At 39.5% G+C, this 26,346-nt stretch overlaps 2 protein-coding genes across 3 annotated transcripts in view; both read right to left on the bottom strand.

Moving 5' to 3' along the window:
* LOC121383970 (E3 ubiquitin-protein ligase MIB2-like) overlaps nucleotides 1–21,892 on the bottom strand; it is a 30,057-nt gene extending 8,165 nt beyond the window's left edge. Inside the window, exons 1-6 of the mRNA XM_041514091.1 lie at nucleotides 21,824–21,892; nucleotides 18,515–18,581; nucleotides 12,654–12,786; nucleotides 9,975–10,077; nucleotides 9,321–9,427; nucleotides 7,456–7,631 (exon numbers count right to left, since the gene is read on the bottom strand). Coding sequence (XP_041370025.1) covers nucleotides 7,456–7,631; nucleotides 9,321–9,427; nucleotides 9,975–10,077; nucleotides 12,654–12,731 — 464 coding nt within the window. The 5' untranslated portion in view covers nucleotides 12,732–12,786; nucleotides 18,515–18,581; nucleotides 21,824–21,892. The remainder of the gene's footprint in view (nucleotides 1–7,455; nucleotides 7,632–9,320; nucleotides 9,428–9,974; nucleotides 10,078–12,653; nucleotides 12,787–18,514; nucleotides 18,582–21,823) is intronic.
* Nucleotides 1–26,346, bottom strand: part of LOC121383965 (E3 ubiquitin-protein ligase MIB2-like) — a 166,767-nt gene that overhangs the window by 134,812 nt on the left and 5,609 nt on the right. The window lies entirely within an intron of this gene.

Genomic DNA, 26,346 nt, shown 5'->3' on the forward strand with positions numbered 1-26,346 from the left:
TCAGCTGCTACTAGGATGGTGTTCATCAGCTGCTACTAGGATGATGTTGTTCATCAGCTGCTACTAGGATGGTGTTCATCAGCTGCTACTAGGATGATGTTCATCAGCTGCTACTAGGATGATGTTCATCAGCTGCTACTAGGATGATGTTCATCAGCTGCTACTAGGATGATGTTGTTCATCAGCTGCTACTAGGATGGTGTTCATCAGCTGCTACTAGGATGTTGTTCATCAGCTGCTACTAGGATAGTGTTCATCAGCTGCTACTAGGATGATGTGTTCATCAGCTGCTACTAGGATGATGTTCACCAGCTGCTACTAGGATGTTGTTCATCAGCTGCTACTAGGATTGTGTTCATCAGCTGCTACTGTTCACCAGCTGCTACTAGGATGATGTTCATCAGCTGCTACTAGGATGGTGTTCATCAGCTGCTACTAGGATGATGTTGTTCATCAGCTGCTACTAGGATGGTGTTCATCAGCTGCTACTAGGATGTTGTTCATCAGCTGCTACTAGGATAGTGTTCATCAGCTGCTACTAGGATGATGTTGTTCATCAGCTGCTACTAGGATGGTGTTCATCAGCTGCTACTAGGATGGTGTTCATCAGCTGCTACTAGGATGATGTTCACCAGCTGCTACTAGGATGGTGTTCATCAGCTGCTACTAGGATTGTGTTCATCAGCTGCTACTAGGATGTTGTTCATCAGCTGCTACTAGGATGATGTTCATCAGCTGCTACTAGGATGATGTTCATCAGCTGCTACTAGGATGATTTTGTTCATCAGCTGCTACTAGGATGGTGTTCATCAGCTGCTACTAGGATGGTGTTCATCAGCTGCTACTAGGATTGTGTTCATCAGCTGCTACTAGGATGGTGTTCATCAGCTGCTACTAGGATGATGTTCACCAGCTGCTACTAGGATGATGTTCATCAGCTGCTACTAGGATGATGTTGTTCATCAGCTGCTACTAGGATGGTGTTCATCAGCTGCTACTAGGATGGTGTTCATCAGCTGCTACTAGGATAGTGTTCATCAGCTGCTACTAGGATGGTGTTCATCAGCTGCTACTAGGATGATGTTCATCAGCTGCTACTAGGATGATGTTCATCAGCTGCTACTAGGATGGTGTTCATCAGCTGCTACTAGGATGATTTTGTTCATCAGCTGCTACTAGGATGGTGTTCATCAGCTGCTACTAGGATGGTGTTCATCAGCTGCTACTAGGATGATGTTCATCAGCTGCTACTAGGATGATGTTCATCAGCTGCTACTAGGATGATTTTGTTCATCAGCTGCTACTAGGATGATGTTCATCAGCTGCTACTAGGATGATGTTCATCAGCTGCTACTAGGATAGTGTTCATCAGCTGCTACTAGGATGATGTTGTTCATCAGCTGCTACTAGGATGGTGTTCATCAGCTGCTACTAGGATGATGTTGTTCATCAGCTGCTACTAGGATGATGTTCACCAGCTGCTACTAGGATGTTGTTCATCAGCTGCTACTAGGATTGTGTTCATCAGCTGCTACTAGGATGTTGTTCATCAGCTGCTACTAGGATGATGCTCATCAGCTGCTACTAGGATGATGTTCATCGGCTGCTACTAGGATGATGTTGTTCATCAGCTGCTACTAGGATGGTGTTCACTAGCTGCTACTAGAATGTTGTTCATCAGCTGCTACTAGGATTGTGTTCATCAGCTGCTGCTACTAGGATGGAGTTCATAAGCTGCTACTAGGATCATGTTCACCAGCTGCTACTAGGATGATATTCATCGGCTGCTACTAGGATGATGTTGTTCATCAGCTGCTACTAGGATGGTGTTCTTCAGCTGCTACCAGGATGATGTTCATCAGCTGCTACCAGGATGATGTTCATCAGTTGCTACTAGGATGATGTTCGTCAGCTGCTACTAGGATGGTGTTCTCCAGCTGCTACTAGGATGATGTTCGTCAGCTGCTACTAGGATGTTGTTCACCAGCTGCTACTAGGATAATGTCCATCAGCTGCTAAGAGAATGGTGTCCGCCAGCTGCTACTAGGATGATGTTCATCAGCTACTACTAGGATGTTGTTCATCAGCTACTACTAGGATGAAGTTCATCAGCTACTACTAGGATATTGTTCATCAGCTACTACTAGGATGTTTTTCACCAGCTGCTACTAGGATGATGTTCATCAGCTGCTACTACGATGTTGTTCATCAGCTGCTACTAGGATGATGCTCATCAGCTGCTACTAGGATGATGTTCATCGGCTGCTACTAGGATGATGTTGTTCATCAGCTGCTACTAGGATGGTGTTCACTAGCTGCTACTAGAATGTTGTTCATCAGTTGCTACTAGGATAGTGTTCATTAGCTGCTATTAGGATGATGTTGTTCGTCAGCTGCTGCTAGGATGGTGTTCATCAGCTGCTACTAGGATGGCGTTCATCAGCTGCTACTAGGATGATGTTCATCAGCTGCTACTAGGATGATGTTCATCAGCTGCTACTAGGATGATGTTGTTCATCAGCTGCTACTAGGATGGTGTTCATCAGCTGCTACTAGGATAGGATGTTGTTCATCAGCTGCTACTAGGATAGTGTTCATCAGCTGCTACTAGGATAGTGTTCATCAGCTGCTACTAGGATGATGTTGTTCGTCAGCTGCTACTAGGATGATGTTCACCAGCTGCTACTAGGATGTTGTTCATCAGCTGCTACTAGGATTGTGTTCATCAGCTGCTACTAGGATGTTGTTCATCAGCTGCTACTAGGATGATGCTCATCAGCTGCTACTAGGATGATGTTCATCGGCTGCTACTAGGATGATGTTGTTCATCAGCTGCTACTAGGATGGTGTTCACTAGCTGCTACTAGAATGTTGTTCATCAGTTGCTACTAGGATAGTGTTCATTAGCTGCTATTAGGATGATGTTGTTCGTCAGCTGCTGCTAGGATGGTGTTCATCAGTTGCTACTAGGATGACGTTCATCAGCTGCTACTAGGATGATGTTCACCAGCTGCTACTAGGATGTTGTTCATCAGCTGCTACTAGGATTGTGTTCATCAGCTGCTACTAGGATGTTGTTCATCAGCTGCTACTAGGATGATGCTCATCAGCTGCTACTAGGATGATGTTCATCGGCTGCTACTAGGATGATGTTGTTCATCAGCTGCTACTAGGATGGTGTTCACTAGCTGCTACTAGAATGTTGATCATCAGCTGCTACTAAGATTGTGTTCATCAGCTGCTGCTACTAGGATGGTGTTCATAAGCTGCTACTAGGATCATGTTCACCAGCTGCTACTAGGATGATGTTAATCGGCTGCTACTAGGATGACGTTGTTCATCAGCTGCTACTAGGATGGTGTTCACTAGCTGCTACTAGAATGTTGTTCATCAGTTGCTACTAGGATAGTGTTCATTAGCTGCTATTAGGATGTTGTTCATCAGCTGCTACTAGGATGATGCTCATCAGCTGCTACTAGGATGATGTTCATCGGCTGCTACTAGGATGATGTTGTTCATCAGTTGCTACTAGGATGATGTTCATCGGCTGCTACTAGGATGACGTTCATCAGCTGCTACTAGGATGATGTTGTTCATCAGTTGCTACTAGGATGTTGTTCATCAGTTGCTAGTAGGATGACGTTCATCAGCTGCTACTAGGATGATGGTGTTCATCAGTTGCTACTAGGATGATGTTCATCGGCTGCTACTAGGATGATGTTGTTCATCAGCTGCTACTAGAATGGTGTTCACTAGCTGCTACTAGAATGTTGTTCATCAGTTGCTACTAGGATTGTGTTCATTAGCTGCTATTAGGATGATGTTGTTCATCAGTTGCTACTAGGATGATGTTCACCAGCTGCTACTAGGATGTTGTTCATCAGCTGCTACTAGGATTGTGTTCATCAGCTGCTGCTACTAGGATGGTGTTCATAAGCTGCTACTAGGATCATGTTCACCAGCTGCTACTAGGATCATGTTCATCGGCTGCTACTAGGAGGATGTTGTTCATCAGCTGCTACTAGGATGGTGTTCATCAGCTGCTACTAGGATGGTGTTCACTAGCTGCTACTAGGATGATGTTGTTCGTCAGCTGCTGCTAGGATGATGTTGCTCATCAGCTGCTGCTAGGATGGTGTTCATCAGTTGCTACTAGGATTGTGTTCATCAGCTGCTACTAGGATGATGTTCACCAGCTGCTACTAGGATGGTGTTCATAAGCTGCTACTAGGATCATGTTCACCAGCTGCTACTAGGATGTTGTTCATCAGCTGCTATTAGGATTGTGTTCATCAGCTGCTAATAGGATGATGTTCACCAGCTGCTACTAGGATGGTGTTCATCAGCTGCTACTAGGATGATGTTCGTCAGCTGCTACTAGGATGGTATTCTCCAGCTGCTACTAGGATGATGTTCGCCAGCTGCTACTAGGATGATGTTCGTCAGCTGCTACTAGGATGGTGTTCAGCTGCTACTAGGATGATGTTCGTCAGCTGCTACTAGGATGATGTTCGTCAGCTGCTACTAGGATGGTGTTCTTCAGCTGCTACCATGATGGTGTTCACCAGGTGCTACTAGGATGATGTTCGTCAGCTGCTACTAGGATAGTGTTCTTCAGCTGCTACCAGGATGATGTTCATCAGCTGCTACTAGGGTGGTGTTCATCAACTGCTACTAGGATGATTTTGTTCATCAGCTACTACTAGGATGATGTTCGCCAGCTGCTACTAGGATGATGTTCACCAGCTGCTACTAGGATGGTGTTCACCAATCTAATTAAAATTAGCTCCACTATGTGCATTTAACAGCAGCCCACTGGAACTCATGTCCAGTTGACCTTTCATTCAACCATTCAAAACCTTAATTGCAAAATCATGCCAGTGGTTTCAAAACAATTTGAAAACATTCGGGATTATGTTAAGGATATACTAAATGATTCGGGTGAATTACGAAGTATGCCGGAAACTAATTTCAATATAAAATTTTATATAAAATTAGTTTCAAGACGAAAAAAACCCCGTGATGGTGTAGCCATCAAATCTGTTTATACTAGTATACAATCCAGAGTTTATTACTGCACGTTTCCCCCTGTTTTTTTCAATGCTGAAATAGACCAACAAGTTCGCCTATTGCATAAATAGTGTTGCCCTGTATTTTTAGAATGTGTATACTCCCGAATAACGCTACAAAAGTCGAAGTGTAATTGGTCGATATTTAAATTGTTACTTATAGATCAAATATCACCTGGAGTCCGAACAATGCTGATAGATCTACTGGCAGACCCAGTAGAGCTAATTGTAATCAGATTGGGTGTTCACCAGTTGCTACTAGGATGATGTTCACCAGCTGCTACTAGGATGATGTTCACCAGCTGCTACTAGAGTGATGTTCACCAGCTGCTACTAGGATGATGTTCACCAGCTGCTACTAGGGTGATGTTCACCAGCTGTTACTAGGGTGATGTTCACCAGCTGCTACTAGGGTGATGTTTACCAGCTGCTACAAGGATGATTTTGTTCATCAGCTGCTACTAGGATGATGTTCACCAGCTGCTACCAGGATGGTGTTCACCAGCTGCTACTAGGATGATGTTCACCAGCTGCTACTATGATGGTGTTCACCAGTTGCTACTAGGATGGTGTTCACCAGCTGCTACTAGGATGATTTTGTTCATCAGCTGCTACAAGGATGATTTTGTTCATCAGCTGCTACTAGGATGATGTTCACCAGCTGCTACTATGATGGTGTTCACCAGCTGCTACTACGATGGTGTTCACCAGCTGCTACTAGGATGATTTTGTTCATCAGCTGCTACAAGGATGATTTTGTTCATCAGCTGCTACTAGGATGGTGTTCACCAGCTGCTACTAGGATGATGTTCACCAGCTGCTACTAGGATAGTGTTCACCAGCTGTAACTGGGATGGTGTTCACCAGCTCCTACTAGGATGATGTTCACCAGCTGTTACTAGGATGATGTTCACCAGCTGTTACTAGGATGATGTTCACCAGCTGCCACTAGGGTGATGTTCATCAGCTGCTACTAGGATGATTTTGTTCATCAGCTGCTACAAGGATGGTGTTCATAACCTGCTACTAGGATGGTGTCCACCAGCTGTAACTAGGATGGTGTTCACCAGCTCCTACTAGGATGGTGTTCACCACCTGCTACTAGGATGGTGTTCACCACCTGCTACTAGGATTGTGTTCACAGCTGTAACTAGGATGGGGTTCACCACCTGCTACTAGGATGGTGTTCACGAGCTGCTACTAGGATGGTGTTCACGCGCTGCTACTAGGATGATGTTCACCAGCTGCTACTAGGTTGTTGTTCACCAGCTGCTACTAGGATGATGTTCACCAGCTGCTACTAGGATGGTGTTCACCACCTGCTACTAGGATGGTGTTCACCACCTACTACTAGGATGGTGTTCATCAACTGATATAAGGATGATATTCATCGAGTGTTCATCTTTAAGTACGTGTATAACACTAAACTTAATATTAACGTCCGAATGAAATCAGATCATAATGTCCACGATGCTTGACAGAAGTCAGTAACAGCATGTTCGTGTGACCATTTATTAGACCAATTATAGTACAAACAACACAAGTAAGCTTCGATTTGATGTTTTCGCAATAGACGCTGAATGTCCTGTATCAACCTAATCGAATTAAACAAGATACGTATATATCATACACGAAAGACTATATTTAACCTTTCACTTGCTAGCTGTAGTCTACTAAATCCCCGGTCACACTGTCAAGGATCAGGATGCTGGGTTAGCCACAGGTACGATCCGGCATCATTCGTGACAATCTGTTGTGGTCCGTAGAGGTCCGTATTAAATCCCTTATCAATCGTAGTAATACTTGTATGTCCTTGAAAATGCATCATTTGTGACAATCCGTTGTGGTCCGTATTAAACTGTACCGATCATTAGCGATCCGTAGCGACCCGTAGCGATCCCCGTTGTCAACTAACCCCTATCCTTGGTTTATCCGTCGAAAACCGACCATGGTGTATCTGTAGGGGACCGCGGTTAGACCATTATCCGGGGCCATCTGAGAGGTTTTCATCCGTCGTGGATCCAGCCAGACGATCTTTGACAGTATGACCGGGGCTTAAAGGTGATCTATACCTTTTTTAATATTTCTTGGGAAAGGTGAGTCTTTTTTTAAAGGCTTCTACGTATACACGAAAGTACACTAAATAGCATCAAAAACAGTCTTCAAAAACTACAAAAGTATTACATCACCTCTACTAAAACCAATGTGTTAAATTCGCACATTAAACACGGGAATTTCAATTCACCTTGATGTTTTATGGTATATGCATACCTCTCACACCCACCTTGGATCAGCAGTCGTATAATAAATATATTATTACGTTTAAGCTTGACACCAATAATCTTTTTCGAGAAGTATTTCTTGGAAATAACTGTATACTGTATACCTTTCTTTCTTAAAATTTACAACGGCTTTTTTCAACGTCTTGACTGTACAAATATCGATTGGCGTTTTGTCGTCTTTGTTTCTGGCATTGATGTCTGCTCCGTGTTCCAACAGGAAGGTGGCTAGTTTAACACGACTCTGAGTACTGCCAGCAGTTTTTTTCACCAGATCCTTCAGCTGTCACAAATAATAATAATTAAAATAAAAAATAATAATGAAGTTGATGATGATGATGATGATGATGATGATAATGATGATGATAAGAAAACAACCAAAAGAAAATAAAGAACAAGAAGACGAATATAATAATAATAATAATAATAATACGATGATGATGATGATGACGATGATGATGTGATGATGATGATGATAAGAAAACCAATAGAAAATAAAGAACAAGAAGACGAATATAATAATAATAATAATAATAATAATACGATGATGATGATGATGATGACGATGATGATTAGAAAACCAATAGAAAATAAAGAACAAGAAGACGAATATGATGATAATAATAATAATAATAATAATAATAATAATAATAATACGATGATGGTGCTGGTGGTGGTGGTGGTCCTGATGATGATGATGATGATGATGATGATGAATCAGTAGTCTTCAAGGTACAAGCAATCACAAATATGGTGATTGCTTGTACCTAGAAGGCTACTGATTTGTAACAATTAATCAATCAGAGGTAATACTGCATGCATACAGCTGACATAGATTACCAATGCAGAACAAACAACCTATTAAACCAATTTGCGAATCCAGGATTCCACTAACCACTAACCGACTGTCTTGGCCTATATACTAGTATCTGAGGTGTCTGTGACCAGGACAGCGTGCTTGCACCTTAATTGGACACAAGCATGAATATAAGTATAATCAACCAATCAGTATTGCACGAAACATATAACTAACACTTATGATGTGAAGCCCAGCTTGCATGCTAAGGCTGAATGAATTATATCTTATATTTGTTAACACCCCTGGTACCCCTTCTGGATCCGCCTCTGTACCTTGTTGTTATTTATGCCAAGAAGCACCAATCCAATTGTCGTTGGTCATGTTCATTATAGCACATACCACGGCCTTTGATATACCAGTCGTGGTGCACTGGCTGGAGCGAGAAATAGACCAATGGGCCCAAACCGACCGCACATCAAGCGAGTGCTTTACCACTGGGCTAGGTCTCGCCCCTGTGAAAAGTAATAAATGCAGAATAGTGTACACTTTAACCAATCGTCCAATATAAAACAATAACTTTTAAGACTAGCATGCATAATCTATTGTGTCTGCGATATGTAAACTTTTTGACGAACAAAAGTGCACTAGTTTTACAATATAATTAAGTAACATTATATCCTTATTGTGTCTAACAGCAATCACGAGTTTTGGACGACATGGTTTCAGGATATGATATCAAGTGCCTTATTACAATAGAAGTATGAACAACGCAAACCAGGATAGTCACAATAATAAGGAAACATATTGGATATTACTTTTTTAGCATTGTAATAATAATAATAATAATAATAATAATAATATATTAAATGAGCTTACATTTCATACCATGTTTACGTCCCGAGTGAAATATTGTTCACTTCTCACGAACGTAAGTTTTGCGAGTAACAATGAAGATTAGTTCACGAAGAACTGAAACATGATACGAAATGGTTGCGAGTTCAATATCCTATTTATTACCCGTAATACATTTTAATTTATATGACTGAACGTGTTTGATTTACGTTCCACTGAGGTCGTAGTCCACCAAAAGGAAAAACAAATGGTGGGATTCTTTCGATTTATCTGTGTGATCTATGTACTAGGTTATAAAATATAAAGTTAATATCTTCTCACTAAATCTCCCATTAAACCTTCATCCAAGTCAACTTTTACTTCAGACGACCTCATCACCACATGCAGAGGTGTGTTCTTGTCAACATCGCCCATGTTAACATCGGCTCCTTAAAAATGAAATAATATTACGTACAGATTAGTCAACAGCATTAAAATGAGTTTAGAGGCAGTACTAAACCAAATAACATCCGGTTGGGTCAAAGTTCGAGTTGCTCCTAACGTTTGATAGAGCTCCTTAAAAATGAAATAATATTACGCACAGATTAGTCAACAGCATTAAAATGAGTTTAGAGGTAGTACTAAACCAAATAACATCCGGTTGGGTCAAAGTTCGAGTTGCTCCTAACGTTTGATAGAGCAATTAATACCACAAGTCCTGCCATTGGTGATAAAGGTGACAGTGTTGTGATAAAATGTCGGTTCATCTGTCAACTAGGATAGTCATAGACGCTACACGTTTTATCTGAAATGAGCAGCTTAACCTCCAAATGCTTTTTTTTTCATTTACGTTAAGGGTGAAGGGTGGCAGTATTTATATCCGTGGTGTATATGTTGATTGATGTGCTGTATGTTGCAGGTTTAGCCACACATGTTACTATTTTCGTCTACGAGATTTGATTTGGCGGTATACACCCCGGCACAATCAATATTTACCTGCGTCCACGAGGATTTTAGCTGCACCCAAATAGGCATGAGAGCAAGCGAGATGCAAGGGACTTGATTCTTTTTTCTTGTCCTTGACATTCACATCTGCTCCCTGTAATGCAAGCCAACGCAAAGTCATCAGTAGTGTAAGGCCACTATACTGACTTTTCGGTCACTAACCACAAACAACTAACGATTAAACCCTCTTTTTTTCAAAGACGCATTCCAGACGCATGTTTATTACTTTATTTCATCATCACCACATCCTAAGTGATCTGGACGCATGGACTCGGTTAGCCAAGTCAAACAATCCGTCACTCATAATCCCGCCATGATCTCCATTATCGTTCCCACTATAAACCTATTGTACAAAATGAGTGAAAATCACTTTCTTCTCCTGATCGTCTGGTGGAACTGTGGGAACGGCAAGACGAGTCTGTATTTTGAAAGGTATGCAGAACGTTTCGGTTGATTACGGTATATTCTCTCAGGCCGAAACGCCATCGCAAATCCTCGTGTGACCATTGTACGTCAGAATAGATGGGATTTTCTTAAGCAGAACACGGGCTACGTTACTAACACTGGAGCCGTGTAAGCAGTCTACATGTACCTGGCTATAGTGGAAATGTTTTATTAGTTGGAAACATCTTACAATGCAGCAAACTCGGGAATGTTCCTTTAAACCAATAAATAACGAACTCATACAAGACGTGGATATAAAAGTTGCTAATTTGTCTAATTTGGAATGGTACCAGTACTAATGGGTATGTTATATATTTCTCCTTTTTTTATTGAGAGAAAACACCAAATATTTTCTTCTGGTCAAACTATAGTAATTATGTACCTGTGTGCCAGGCATATATCCATTTCCGGGAAAAAAACATTTCCACGGTATTACATTTTGAGTATTGTGTGTGTCAAAATAAACGGAATTTGAAACTGAATAACATACATTCTAGTCCTCGTGACCTACTTTCCAAACTTTATTATTTTAAAGATAAACATATCGTGCTTGGTACCAAAATATAGGGTATAGGTCAGGCAAGTGACTTTCAGATGTATAGTCAATAGTAAAGAAACTCACATTAATTCTTTGTTCAATAGACCACTAGTATTTTACCTTTTCATGCCAAATGGTGATGGAACCAATTTTGTTGACTGCACAACTGTTAAATAGGCTACAACTGATGTTGTCCGTCTTAACTGAAGCTATGGAAACGTGTTCGTAAGCTGTTATTTCCGAGAAAAAAATATGGACTCGTGGATTTTGAGAATGGACTCATGGAAATGAACCAATTCAGGAGCAAACGAGTCCACTGGAAAACATTTACTCCTGGGGGAAAATCCTTAATGCTACCCCTGTAACATGATAGTTTGAATAATTAAAACCATTCTCCCTGTAAACAAATAAATTGTACACTACACCAACATAGTTTATTTGGCTGTTATTTTGTATGGTATTAAAGCATGAGAATACTATGGTTTGAATCGACAACATTATTAATCAAATAAACCAATACAGCATATACAGGATAATATCTGTATTCAAAAACAGAATAAAAGCCACCCAGTAACATAACTGTCTTTATGAAGATCACGCAGGCAAACACCTAAACAAGTGCAGTGATACATTATTTCAGTATGAACGAAATGTTTTATTGAACGACGCACTCCAGTAGGAACTACTGCATGTTAATCTAAACGACATAACTCTAACATATGATCAGGGCAGAGTCGAATGGGCATTTGGTAAAATAATGGATGACTCCCAGTGTCTCGTCCACAGGAGGACAGCCACCCCAAGGAGATCCGTTACTGGAGATTTCATCGCTCTTGCAACGCCACAAAGAGGACCGCCATCCCCATGTCAGTCCACCAAATCAAAACCAGCATCGTACAGAGCTCATTAGAATAAGTACAGCTGTGATGACATGCGCTCATGGATCACTGTCATAACAGTGATACTATCAGGTGTTCGCAGAACGTGAGCATATCCTGCCTCCAGTTATTAAATCTGTCACTTCATCGAAAACGATGAAAAAACAACACGTGTGTAAGTGTTTCACCAAAGAGATGAAAGGCCATGGATAGATCCAAAATATGTAATAGCATCAGCATTATCTTGGTCAGTGGTGCATCGTATTTAGTAGATATAGCCTCCAAATGTCTACCATAAAACGCTTTGAATGCCCTCAGCAGTCACTAAACATAAAAAAACCTGATTGAACAACTTCTGTTCTAGAATGATATGGCGTTGTTTGAAATCCATATACAATTTGTATGCCTTAATGTAGGTTAGAAGTTGTGATATGTAGACACCAAAAGCTGGAGCAGAAGGTATATTGCTCGACATAAAGGGAAAATTTATTGGAAAAATTAAGTCATTCCTTTTTTCATACAGCTTAAAATCATCAAAATAGCGGAAAGTAAAGTTAAACGTTTTAGCCAGATTCCTTTGTTTTAATTTAACCAGATTAATAATAAATTCTGATTCATATGCATAGAGAAGCAAATAATTTCGATTATTGCTTTTGTTTTTATATTTTAATGAATAGATCTTTTCAGCTCTAATTCTACAGGTAAATAACCTAAAATTATTCCTGTAATTACAAAAACTATTTTATTAATTAACAATTGCTAATGTCAGTTGCATCTCTTGCGACTAAGTTTTCTAATCCATCCGTGTACCTGTTTTATAAGTATCTGTGCTGTTTCTGTGTGATCGTTTATCGCTGCAATATGGAGAGGAGTGGGTCCGTCTTCCATTCGGACATTAACGAGACTCTTGTTTCTCTGTAAGATTTTCTCAACCAGTGTACTGCTGTAAGTAATTCAGTTATACAAAGGTCATTTAAGCAGTAATAAAATAATAACAACAGAAGTAAGGAAGGAAATGTTATATTTAACGACGCACTCAACACATTTTATTGACGGTTATATGGCGTCGGACGTATGGTTAAGGACTACACAGATATGAGAGAGAAAGAAAAGAAAGAAATGTTATATTTAACGACGCACTCAACAGGTTTTATTGACGGTTATATGGCGTCGGACGTATGGTTAAGGACTACACAGATATGAGAGAGAAAGAAAAGAAAGAAATGTTATATTTAACGACGCACTCAACAGGTTTTATTGACGGTTATATGGCGTCGGACGTATGGTTAAGGACTACACAGATATGAGAGAGAAAGAAAAGAAAGAAATGTTATATTTAACGACGCACTCAACAGGTTTTATTGACGGTTATATGGCGTCGGACGTATGGTTAAGGACTACACAGATATGAGAGAGAAAGAAAAGAAAGAAATGTTATATTTAACGACGCACTCAACAGGTTTTATTGACGGTTATATGGCGTCGGACGTATGGTTAAGGACTACACAGATATGAGAGAGAAAGAAAAGAAAGAAATGTTATATTTAACGACGCACTCAACAGGTTTTATTGACGGTTATATGGCGTCGGACGTATGGTTAAGGACTACACAGATATGAGAGAGAAAGAAAAGAAAGAAATGTTATATTTAACGACGCACTCAACAGGTTTTATTGACGGTTATATGGCGTCGGACGTATGGTTAAGGACTACACAGATATGAGAGAGAAAGAAAAGAAAGAAATGTTATATTTAACGACGCACTCAACAGGTTTTATTGACGGTTATATGGCGTCGGACGTATGGTTAAGGACTACACAGATATGAGAGAGAAAGAAAAGAAAGAAATGTTTTATTTAACGACGCACTCAACACATTTTATTTACGGTTATATGGCGTCAGACATATGGTTAAGGACCAAACAGATTTTGAGAGAACCCGCTGTCGCCATTACATGGGCTACTCTTCCAATTGGCAGCAAGGGATCTTTTATTTGCGCTTCCCACAGGCAGGATAGCACAAACCAAGGCCTTTGTTGAACCAGTTATGGATCACTGGTCGGTGCAAGTGGTTTACACCTACCCATTGAGCCTTGCGGAGCACTCACTCAGGGTTTGGAGTCGGTATCTGGATTAAAAATCCCATGCCTCAACTGGGATCCGAACCCAGTACCTACCAGCCTGTAGACCAATGGCCTGCCACGACGCCACCGAGGCCGGAGAGATGTGAGAGGGAGACCCGCTGTACTCTTTTTCGATTAGCAGCAAGGGATCTTATATATGCATAATCCCACTGGATAGTACATACCACGGCCTTTGTTACACCAATTGTAGAACTGGCTGGAACGAAATAGCCCAATGGGCCCACCGACGGGAATCTATCTTAGATCGATCGCGTATCGGGCGAGCGCTGTACCACTGAGGTACGTCCCGCCCCTAATAATAAAAACAGAAGAAAAACATTGTCATATTGATACTGAAAAATGATGCTGTATCTGTGAAAATGCATTGAAAACCTTCTGATCTGTAATGGAACTGGGAAAAAACATCGGTTTTACTGTTTGGTCTTTGTAAAACTGGTTACGTAAAGCTTTAAAATAAAAATAATAAAACTTTACGCCATTAACCAGTGTTTGTTTTATGTTATTATTTACTGATAATAAAATAAATGTACACATTACCGCGGGCCCCCTGAAGCGCGGGTCACAAGCACGTGCTACATGTGTTACGGGGATAAACCGAGACTGCTCAAATTATATTCAAATTTTCATAATTTATGAAACTTCAATGTTCATACCTTATGGCCGATTGTAAAGAGGGCCAATTAGTTCATTAATAATATACAAAACTGTAACGTATGAGAAAACAAATTACGTGCGAACGTTTGCTTTTGATGTGGTATTTTATTGCTTAACTCTAATTTAAGACCATTTTAATATCTTTGAGCATAAAATATAACCAGTTTACGCCACTAGAGGTGTCAGTAATTGCTGTTATGATAATGATCCCATCCTCTACGAAGACGGCAACAAGATCCAGTGAAGGCAAGTACTAGAAGCGTATACCCATGAAGAAAACCATAAAACAAATGTAATTGGAAGGTGGCAGCCGATGTACAAACTTTGTGTTTTGAACCTACGCTAAATGGCGAACATTCATACATCAGAGATACTTGCATCCGTTTGTGTCAAGATCTCTTGCTGCATTAGAAAAAATGTAGCGGGTTTCCTCTGATCACTACGTGTCAGAAATACCAAATGTTTTACATCCAATAGTCTATGATTAATTAATCGGTGTGTTCTAGTGGTGTCGTTAAACAAAACAAACTTTAACCGTTTGTGTCTTTCTTATACCTAAACACAAATATAATACTTTCATTAAATTTGATACATTCTATCCATATGTGGCTGCATATTTTCAAGTATTGAATAGTGAATATAAGACACTGACTCAAAATTACAAGTCATCTTTAATAAGAACGCAGATAACTCAAAATTATCAGTTAACAATGTCAGTATTGCGGATTATTGAGACTTGATAATTTTGTCATTTTAATATAAGACGCACGCGCAGTTAGGGAAGGATATATCGTACTAATTATTTGTGAACCATTCTTTACGTGTGGCAATACGAGTTATTTCAGCTATTACTAAATTGTTTATAAAACGTTAATAATTTAAAGAAGAATGCATTAGTCATAATCGATTTATATATTAATATTAAAATTCAACCTATATCCGGTGTTTAAAGGTATTTAAATTAGTAAATATTTGACCACCTAGTCATATTGTATTATCACAAACTATTAATATGAGAATATGACCCAGAAAGGTGATTCCCCTAATTCCGTGTCATGAATTCCTGAACAAAGAGTTCGAATGATTGTTATTTCATGGTATTTTATATTAATGAAAGTTAAAGTTTGTTTTGTTTAACGACACCACTGGAGCTCATTAATTTATTGAATGTCAAACATTTGGTAAATTTGACTTATAGTCTTTAGAGAGAAAGCCTCTAGATAATTCCATTAATAGCAAGGGGTCTTTTATATGCACCATTCCACAGACAGGATAGCACATACCACGGCCTGTGATATGCCAGTCGTGGTGCACTGGCTAGAACAAGAAATAGCCCAAATGGGCTCACGGACGGGGATCGATACCAAACCGACCGCGCATCAACCGAGCGCTTTACCACTGGGATACATCCCGCCCTTATATTAATGAAAATTGAACAGGATAATTTTTGACGTTCACAAATAAAGCGTATAATATAACTACTACTACTACTACTACTACTACTACTACTACTACTACTACTACTACTACTACTGCCACTACTACTACTGCTACTACTGCTACTACTACTACTACTGCCACTTCTACTACTACTACTACTACTACCATTACTGCTACTACTGCTACCACTACTACTACTACCACTACTACCACTACTGCCACTACCACCACTACTACTACTACCACCACTACTGCTGCTACTACCACTACTACTACTACCACCACTACTACCACTACTACCACTACTACTACTACCACCACTACTACTACTACCACCACTACTGCTGCTACTACCACTACTACTACTACCACTACTACAACTACTGCCACTACTACTACCACCACTACTGCTGCTACTACCACTACTACTACTACTACTACTACTACCACAACTACTGCCACTACTACTACTACTACTACTACTACCACTACTACTACTACTGCCACTACTACTACTACTACCACCACTACTGCCACTACTACTACTACTACTACTACTACTACTACTACTACTACTACTACTACTACTACTACTACTGCCACTACTACTACTACTACCACCACTACTGCCACTACTACTACTACTACTACTACTACTACTACTACTACTACCACTACTACCACTACTACCACAACTACTGCCACTACTACTACTACTACTACTGCTACTACTACTACTGCCACTACTACTACTACTACCACCACTACTGCTGCTACTACTACTACTACTACTACTACTACTACTACTACCACAACTACTACTACTACTACTACTACCACTACTACTACCACAACTACTGCCACTACTACTACTACTACTACCACTACTACTACTACTACCACAACTACTGCCACTACTACTACTACTACTACCACAACTACTGCCACTACTACTACTACTACTACTACTACTACTACTACTGCTACTACTACTACTACCACTACTACTACCACTACTGCCACTACTACTACTACTACTACTACTACTACTACTACTACCACTGCTGCTGCTACTACTACTACTACTATTACTACTACTACCACTACTACTACTGCCTAATGACGACATGTAACTACCGGTACTGTGCTATTCAGTTATTCAGAGAATATATCAATAGAGGTAAGTGTTTGTTTGTTTATTTATTTGTTTATCAGGACCGATGAAGTTGGGGGTTGGGTGCGTAGGCACTGCTTGTTTGTTGATAGTTATTTTCGTGCTTATATCCACTTAACGGTTTTATCACGCTTTCCTGGACACACACCTTGGCTATCTGCACTGTCTATCTAAAAAGTAGGTTAGCGTGTAATTCTGAGTGGTTAGTCGGTGTAGTGGTCTAAGTCTTATATCTACACATTGAGTCGTAAAACTCGCTCTGGGTGGGAGCTGCTACCAGGATCCAAACCCAGTGCGTATTAGTCATTAGTCCGGTGGCTTGACCACTATACTGAGGCCGTTCGTTGGGGGGACAGTCTCAATGGGGGGAGACACTCACACTGTCATGTTATGGGGCGACAGACATATGAAAAAGATGGTGAAAAAAGAAGGCGTGGCTGGAAGGCATGACCCCATGCTCCCCCCCCCCCCCCCCTTCCCGGTTCAGTTCAATTCAGTTTATTGCATGAATTTAACCTTAGGTACGTGGATCATCCAAGAGAAGTTTATTGGGGCGTACCCCCTCAGAAATTCGAAGTGCCCCCCAAAATTAATATATTAATGCATTCATTGGTTGTTAGTGGGGAACATATATACAGTGGTCAGCTTAGTATTTCTTTGGAAGATTTAACCATATAGATAACACATGCTTGTGGTAGTTTTTATACTGTTATAGGTGCGCCTTTTAAGTATTGCATCCACTCCCTAGAAAAATCCTACATCTCCTACTGCCAGTTGTGTGATATAAAAAATGAATAATTACTATCCCCACCCCCTCAGCCCCTTCCCTATCAAGATACTTCAGTTGTGACAATAAACAAATAATGAAATTGCAAAGTTAGTACCAACCCCACGCCCTTCCCTATCGAGCGTTTGGCAGCTTCATTGTGGCCCCTGCTGGATCCGCCACTCAGATTATATCTAACGGCTATAATTTAGAATGTTTATAATCAACTCTGGTCGGTTTAAAACGTGAACATTTATTAAAATCCAAACTTAAATCACCTTTCAGCGTGTGTGTGGGGAGGTGGGGTGGGTGTAGGTGGTACGCATACCCTTAAACCCGATTATATCACTCAGAGAGTTATGTCCCCTGTCTTAGACTGTAAACAATCGCCATTGCGAAATATGTCTATACGTGTACCTCGAAATCCCGACATGGAGACCCATATACAGTAATGAGTTTTAACCTGGCATAAATATAAATATAAACTACTTTACCTTCTTTCCTCTTAGACGTCTAATTTTCTTTGAATGTGGTGCTTATGCGTGTTGCGAAGGTAAATACCTGCAAATAGTATGATGTAGGCACTAATAATGAATATTTGACAAGGAAACTGAAAGTAAAATTCACAATTTATTAACACCTCATTGGGGAATCCCCAAAATCAATACCACAGTTCTCGAGAAAACTACTGATTGATGCACCGAATGCGTATGGGACATTGATATAGTCCTTTCATTAAAAAAAAAAAAAACATGTTCATGCACGTCTGTCATGGCACGACCTCTGACTTCCACAGAAAAGTTCTGTCAATGACAGGGAAATGCATTGGATATTTTACGTGCTGATATTAACGTTTCTTCACAAATACCAGTGGGCGGGGCAAAGCGTAGCTCATTCTTTAATATTTCTGAAGAAACGTTTTAATGTCTTCTGACGGGTCTGTCGCTCAATGGTCAATCCCTGTCGGTGGGTCCATCGGGCTATTTCTCGTTCCAGTCAGTGCACCACGACTGCTATATAAAAGGACGTAGTATGTGATATCCCGTTTGAGGGATGGTGCATATAGAAGATCTCATACTACTAATGAAAACAATGTGGAGGGTGTCCTCTCTAAGACTTTATGTCAGAATTACCAAATGTTTGACATCCAATAACCAATTATTCAATATGTTCTAGTGGTGTCGTTAGAAGACATGTCATTGGTTTATGTCATCAAATGGGTAATCAAGCATCATTACGTCAATTTTCATCTTCAATTTGATGTCATGTATGTATTAGTTCACAGAGATATGGATGTCTAGCTAGGAGAGTTTGATTTACGACCAACCGGAGGTAACTATTCATTCTATCTCTGTCTGTCTGTCTGTCAAACATATAGTTTTCTGGACTATAATTTTATCGCAATGTCTAGAGGTCAAAGGTCCGGCTGGACCTAAATTTTGATAGAGAAGTTGACACCACAAGTCCTGTGATTGGTGATAAACGTGAGTGTGTTGGTTGTAAAAACATTAATTTCATCTGGGCAAAAATGTATGCAATTTTATTTCGTCTAATACCACTGTGTCAAGTAGCCTTGTGTTCAAAGCATGTATGGGGAACCTGTAAACAAAATGTACTCAAATGTTTGCGGAACTAGGGTATTCACAGACGTATTCGTTCTCTCTAAAATGAACAACTTGACCCCTCCACACCCCAACGTTTTCTGATTAATTTTAAGGGTGAGGGGTGGTAGTATTTATGTCCGTGACGTTTATGTCGATTGATACGCTGCAGGTAGGAGTTGCAGCCACATATTTTACTATTATCGTCTATGAGATTTGATTTGGTAGTATACTGACCTGAAACAGGCGCATGTGCAGGAAATTATGCAGAGCGGGGGGTCTAGTCTGTTGTAAACGGAGATGTTTGGGGGGGGGGGGGTGTGTCATGCTCGACGTGGTGTGTGGTTTCTAACGCTGTGTAACTGTGTATCTTTTAAAGACGTTTTGTTCACTAAAATGTATTTACTATTTTAACTTTTATTTTGATGTTTTCAATTCGTTTAAACAAATTAAAAAGTTGACTGTTTACTTTTAAAACGTTCTTCCAGTCATATTTTTAAAATGCTATCCAACAAATGCATATCTGAAGAAGATACGTCAGAAATAAAAGGAGGGAGATCCTTTCCATACAGATGGCGATGAAAGGGTGTCAGCTACGAATCAATAGCAAACTATGCGAAACGTGTCTTTCAAAGGCAACAATCATACGACCGAGAGAACTCATTGCCCCCTGCTCAAAGTTATAATATACTTTCATTTATACATTTACTGAGAAAAATTGACAGGTCACAATAATAAGTAATCTTATTACGAGTGTTTATAAACAAGATAAAATTAATTTTCACTCTGTATCATAGCTACATCATATACATCATAGTGTTAAAAATTTAACCTTTTAAGCACAAAGATACAACTGACAAATGAATGTATTAAATCTGAAAGGCACTATTTAATCTAGATGTGTAAATAATTAGAATTTTTATTATTAGCCTACGAAAGAAAGAAAGAACTGTTTTATTTAACGACACACTCAACACATTTTAGTTACGGTTATATGGCGTCAGACATATGGTTAAGGACCACGCAGATTTAGAGAGGAAACCCGCTGTCGCCACTTCATGGGCTACTCTTTCCGATAAGCAGCAAGGGATCTTTTATTTGCACTTTCCACAGGCAGGATAGCACAAGCCATGGCCTTTGTTGAACCAGTTATGGATCACTGGTCGGTGCAAGTGGTTTACTCCTACCCATTGAGCCTTGCGGAGCACTCACTCAGGGTTTGGAGTCGGTATCTGGATTAAAAAACCCATGCCTCGACTGGAATCCGAACCCAGTAACTACCAGCCTGTAGACCGATGGCCTAACCTCGACGCCACCGAGGCCGGTATTAGCCTACGAATGCATCTGATAGTTTATTGTTTTATTTTTCAATTAAACAACTTATATCATTTACCTAAAAATTAATTTAAAGGGAAGTTACAGATTCTGTTCTCTATTTTCCAGTACAGTGTGTGTCTTGTTAGAGAACTTCAAGACGCGTGAACAGTATCTGTTCTCCCCGAGTCTATGTTCCGTGGGTAAATTATCCTTATTTATAAGTCACATACTAAACACGTATTCATGTCATATGTAGTCGTCATGGTGTACTCGTTCAGACGCCTGAAATATCCGTGGCAACAATTAAACTGCATTGTATCAGATTGCTCGTTCCATATTTAATTAGTGCTTAACATTAATTGGTTTGATTGACAGGTCACTAAGTGGATACCACGGCAGACGTCAGATTACCAAGTAACTATTTCTAATTAATGCATGTATAAAAATAAAAATATAATGGGTATTGTTATAAAGTTGAAGTTTAGCACTGTGATAATACTTTGATTAAATTTGATACATTCTATCAATATGTGGCTGCATATTTTCAAGTATTGAATAGTGAATATAAGACACTGACACAAAATTACAAGTCATCCTTAATAAGAACGCAGACAACTCAGAATTATCAGTTAAAAATGTCAGTATTGTGGATTATTGAGAATTGGTAATTTTGTAATTTTAATATAAGACACATGCGCAATTAGAGACGGGTATATCGTACTAATTATTTGTGAACCATTCTTTACGTGTGACAATACGAGTTATTTCAGCTATTACTAAATTCTTTATAAAGCCTTAATAATTTAAAGGAGAATGCATAAATCGTAATGTCTAGTCTTAAAAATGAATAAACACATAATACATGTACGTTATAAACAGTTTTACCTTCTTCTTAGACGTAGAGTACCCCAGATGTATTGTTTACGATCAGTTACCAATATAAGTAGATTTGTTTCACCCGCAACATTTATATACTATACATTTCAAGAACAATCGATACTTGGAAATTTGGAAAAACCCAACAAAAATAGCCCATATGTTGGGTAAATAAGCCAACTGAACCGAGTCGCTCTCGCGTGATTACAATCTACTAGGTCTTCACTGTGTCTAGGGGTGGTACAGGGCTCGCTCGATGCACGGTCGGTCTGGGATCGATCCCCGTCGGTGCGTCCATTGGGCTATTTCTCGTTCCAGCCAGTTCACCACAACTGGTATATCAAAGACCGTGGTATGTACTACCCTGTCTGTAGGATGGTGCATATAAAAGAACCCTTGCTGCTAATCAAAAAGAGTAGCCCATGAAGTGGCGACAGCGGGTTTCTTTCTCAACATCTGTGGTGTCCTTAACCATATGTCTGACGCCATATAACCGTAAATAAAATGTGATGAGTGCGTCGTTAAATAAAACATTTCTTTCTTTTTTCTGTGCGTCTATATGTGTGATATATGTTTGTATAATCACAGTGCTTTTACTTAGGTACTGTTAAGACCCATTCATGAAATTACGTTAAATTGTTTCTCCCGGCTGTTTATCTAAGACTGCGCTACGTGAACGTTACAATGCTACGAACGTGCGCTTTGAGTTAACGGAAAAAAACATTAGATGTCACCGTCGTCTATCGTACATCTCGCGTTTCAGTTGAGTTACAGGACCCTGTAACCTTACCTGTAGTTTTATAACAAGGGTAGGTCAAGTGGACACTACAGGCCCGTATAAACCGAATGGGGGTGGGGCGTGTCACTGTGTAATCGTGTGGGTGGTTTGTGGTGAATGAAACCGTACGTGTTTTTGTTCTACTCTATAATATAAAAGAATAGCTTTTGCTCCCACCCCTCCTACTAGAGGCTATGAGCCTCCACCCCCACCCCCACCCCATTAGAGATTGTATCCCTCACATCAGATATCGTTACTACAGGCCTGCATCAGAGGAAACAAGCTCGAGTCTCCTCTAGCCCTGTCAGTGTTCGACAACCACTATAGCTGTCAACTACTGTAATTTATGTTGTATTACTATGCACATAGTTTCCAAGACCTGACGCTACAGACCTTTAGTTTGATCCATTACGTCGATAAATTCAAAAAGGGTGGGGTTAAAAAAATATAAAAAGGGCAACTTGAGTTTGCCGAAGACAAACGAATCGAGCTCCCGATGGGAGCGAGATATCTAGGGTGTATGGGGGCATGTACCCCCACCCCCAATGAGACTTAAAATATAGATGCGTAGAGGCGCATTATTTGAGGCAATATAGCGCTGTTTTGCTACTGTTCTCTTTGGAACATTTTGTGTAATGATTTGTGCATTTTACCAATTATATAATATGATTTAATGGGAAGCTGAACGCAATAACTTAATTGGTTGTGATACCGCCGGTGGCGTACCCAGGGCTGGTATTGGGGACGGTGTGGTCGTCTTTGCAGTTAAACAACAAGAAACGAAAATTTGCGACCCTAACTGGATTGCAGATATAAAACATAAACAGGGGTAGAATTATAATTGTTTCAGGGCAACGCGATTGTGGCCTTGAGTTTGAGGAAATGTGTGTGGGCACCAAGGCAATTGGACAGCGCACCAAAGCCAACATTTATTTAATTTTTACACGTTAATCATGTCATTACTGGTTAATGATCAAAATTAAAAACAACAAATATGCTGGCATTGTCTTTGTCTTTTGGTTTGTGAAATCAGTAAATGTGAAGTTGGTTTGAGACAGCTTATATACAAGTTTCTTCACAATTAAAGAGGGAAATGGGTTTAATCAAACTTTTAGCACTAGAATAAAACTATAGACCATACAGCAAGCTACCTTCATGCTAAATGATAATGTCATGTAATTAATATTACATTGTTAATAAAAAGATAACTAGCACTATAAAACTTCTGATTATTTATTTTAATATAAAATTAGCAAATTTTATCTTAATTTGGTGACAGGTACATCTTGACCTATGATAGGTACAACTTGAGCTATGACAGGTACATCTTGAGCTATGACAGGTACATCTTGAGCTATGATAGGTACATCTTGAGCTATGACAGGTACATCTTGAGCTATGACAGGTACAACTTGAGCTATGACAGGTACATCTTGAGCTATGATAGGTACATCTTGAGCTATGATAGGTACAACTTGAGCTATGACAGGTACATCTTGAGCTATGATAGGTACATCTTGACCTATGATAGGTACATCTTGAGCTATGATAGGTACATCTTGAGCTATGATAGGTACAACTTGAGCTATGACAGGTACATCTTGAGCTATGACAGGTACATCTTGAGCTATGATAGGTACATCTTGAGCTATGATAGGTACATCTTGAGCTATGACAGGTACATCTTGAGCTATGATAGGTACATCTTGAGCTATGATAGGTACAACTTGAGCTATGACAGGTACATCTTGAGCTATGATAGGTCTTGAGCTATGACAGGTACATCTTGAGCTATGACAGGTACATCTTGAGCTATGATAGGTACAACTTGAGCTATGATAGGTACATCTTGAGCTATGACAGGTACATCTTGAGCTATGATAGGTACATCTTGACCTATGATAGGTACATCTTGAGCTATGACAGGTACATCTTGAGCTATGACAGGTACATCTTGAGCTATGATAGGTACATCTTGAGCTATGACAGGTACATCTTGAGCTATGATAGGTACATCTTGAGCTATGACAGGTACATCTTGAGCTATGACAGGTACATCTTGAGCTATGATAGGTACATCTTGAGCTATGATAGGTACAACTTGAGCTATGATAGGTACAACTTGAGCTATGATAGGTACAACTTGAGCTATGACATCTTGAGCTATGGTAGGTACTTGAGCTATGACAGGTACATCTTGAGCTATGATAGTAGGTACATCTTGAGCAACTTGAGCTATGATAGGTACATCTTGAGCTATGACAGGTACATCTTGAGCTATGACAGGTACATCTTGAGCTATGACAGGTACATCTTGACCTATGATAGGTACAACTTGAGCTATGACAGGTACATCTTGAGCTATGACAGGTACATCTTGAGCTATGACAGGTACATCTTGAGCTATGATAGGTACATCTTGAGCTATGACAGGTACATCTTGAGCTATGACAGGTACATCTTGAGCTATGACAGGTACATCTTGAGCTATGACAGGTACATCTTGAGCTATGACAGGTACATCTTGAGCTATGACAGGTACATCTTGAGCTATGACAGGTACATCTTGAGCTATGACAGGTACATCTTGAGCTATGATAGGTACATCTTGAGCTATGACAGGTACATCTTGAGCTATGACAGGTACATCTTGAGCTATGACAGGAAGTCCTTTGGACCAGCATGAGCGACATAATTATTTCCAGGCTTGTACGACTTAGAAGGTAACGGTGACAAGTTCAAGGGGCAGTATTTACCAAACAATTTGAATTTTGGCTTACGTTTTTGACATTGACTTAACTTACAAAGACAAAAAAACTTCATTTAGTATTTATCAAACGCCTTAGAATAAAACTTTTAAACTAAGTCGTTGTAAAAAACGGCGTTAACATAATCACGTGACTACTACTAGCTGAGGATTCCTATAGAATGATTTTTGTTTTAATTATATGATTAAACTTGTTGATTTTTAATAATTCTTATTAAATTAACAAACTACATTATCGAAATTAAATATTTTAATTCCATAATGTTCTAAAATACATCTCAGAGATCCTAACGTTCTACACACCAACCTTCCTATTTCCAGCAAGCCATATTGTATTCCTTAGCAAGACATATTTCATTTGGCCTGTTACTTTAAAATAAAATAACAGGTCATATTTTACTTTCTTATTTCAAGCCCTAGCTGCCTGTGTCAGATTTGACTTGTTTTCAATCAACAAATTATAATGTTCTTTTATTGTCATCATAGTTAATACTATTACAGTACGTCTATAGTATTAGATTTAGGTGGTGAATAAATTACAGGTTGGGGTTAAACGAGATTTGGACTATTTTAGTCTAGAAAATTATTAATAATTCTGACTAGAAACACCTTTTAAAATAATAATCTGGAATACAGTCCACCTTGGGAACAATAAAAGATTTCGCAATGGAAATATTATGGGACCTTTTAAATGGTTTCCCAATTCTAGCAAAAAAGTAAATTTGTTTATCTAAATAAAAATTTCTTTTTTTTTTTCAATAAATTTTGGTTGCAGAATGGGGAAAATGAAAAATGAACGGAGTAAATTTCCTTTAAAACAAAACCATTTTTGGCTCCCCTACAAAAATGGGAGTTACTCTAAAGGTTAAACCAAAATTTGGGAAAATGAAAAAATTAAATCCTTGTAATTATCCCCTTTAGAAAAATTTTTGATTAGTTGGTGTGATTATTTAATAATAAAGTTTTTCAAAGAAATAACAAAATTTA

Source organism: Gigantopelta aegis, chromosome 10, assembly GCF_016097555.1.
Source record: "Gigantopelta aegis isolate Gae_Host chromosome 10, Gae_host_genome, whole genome shotgun sequence".
Classification (NCBI taxonomy): domain Eukaryota; kingdom Metazoa; phylum Mollusca; class Gastropoda; order Neomphalida; family Peltospiridae; genus Gigantopelta; species Gigantopelta aegis.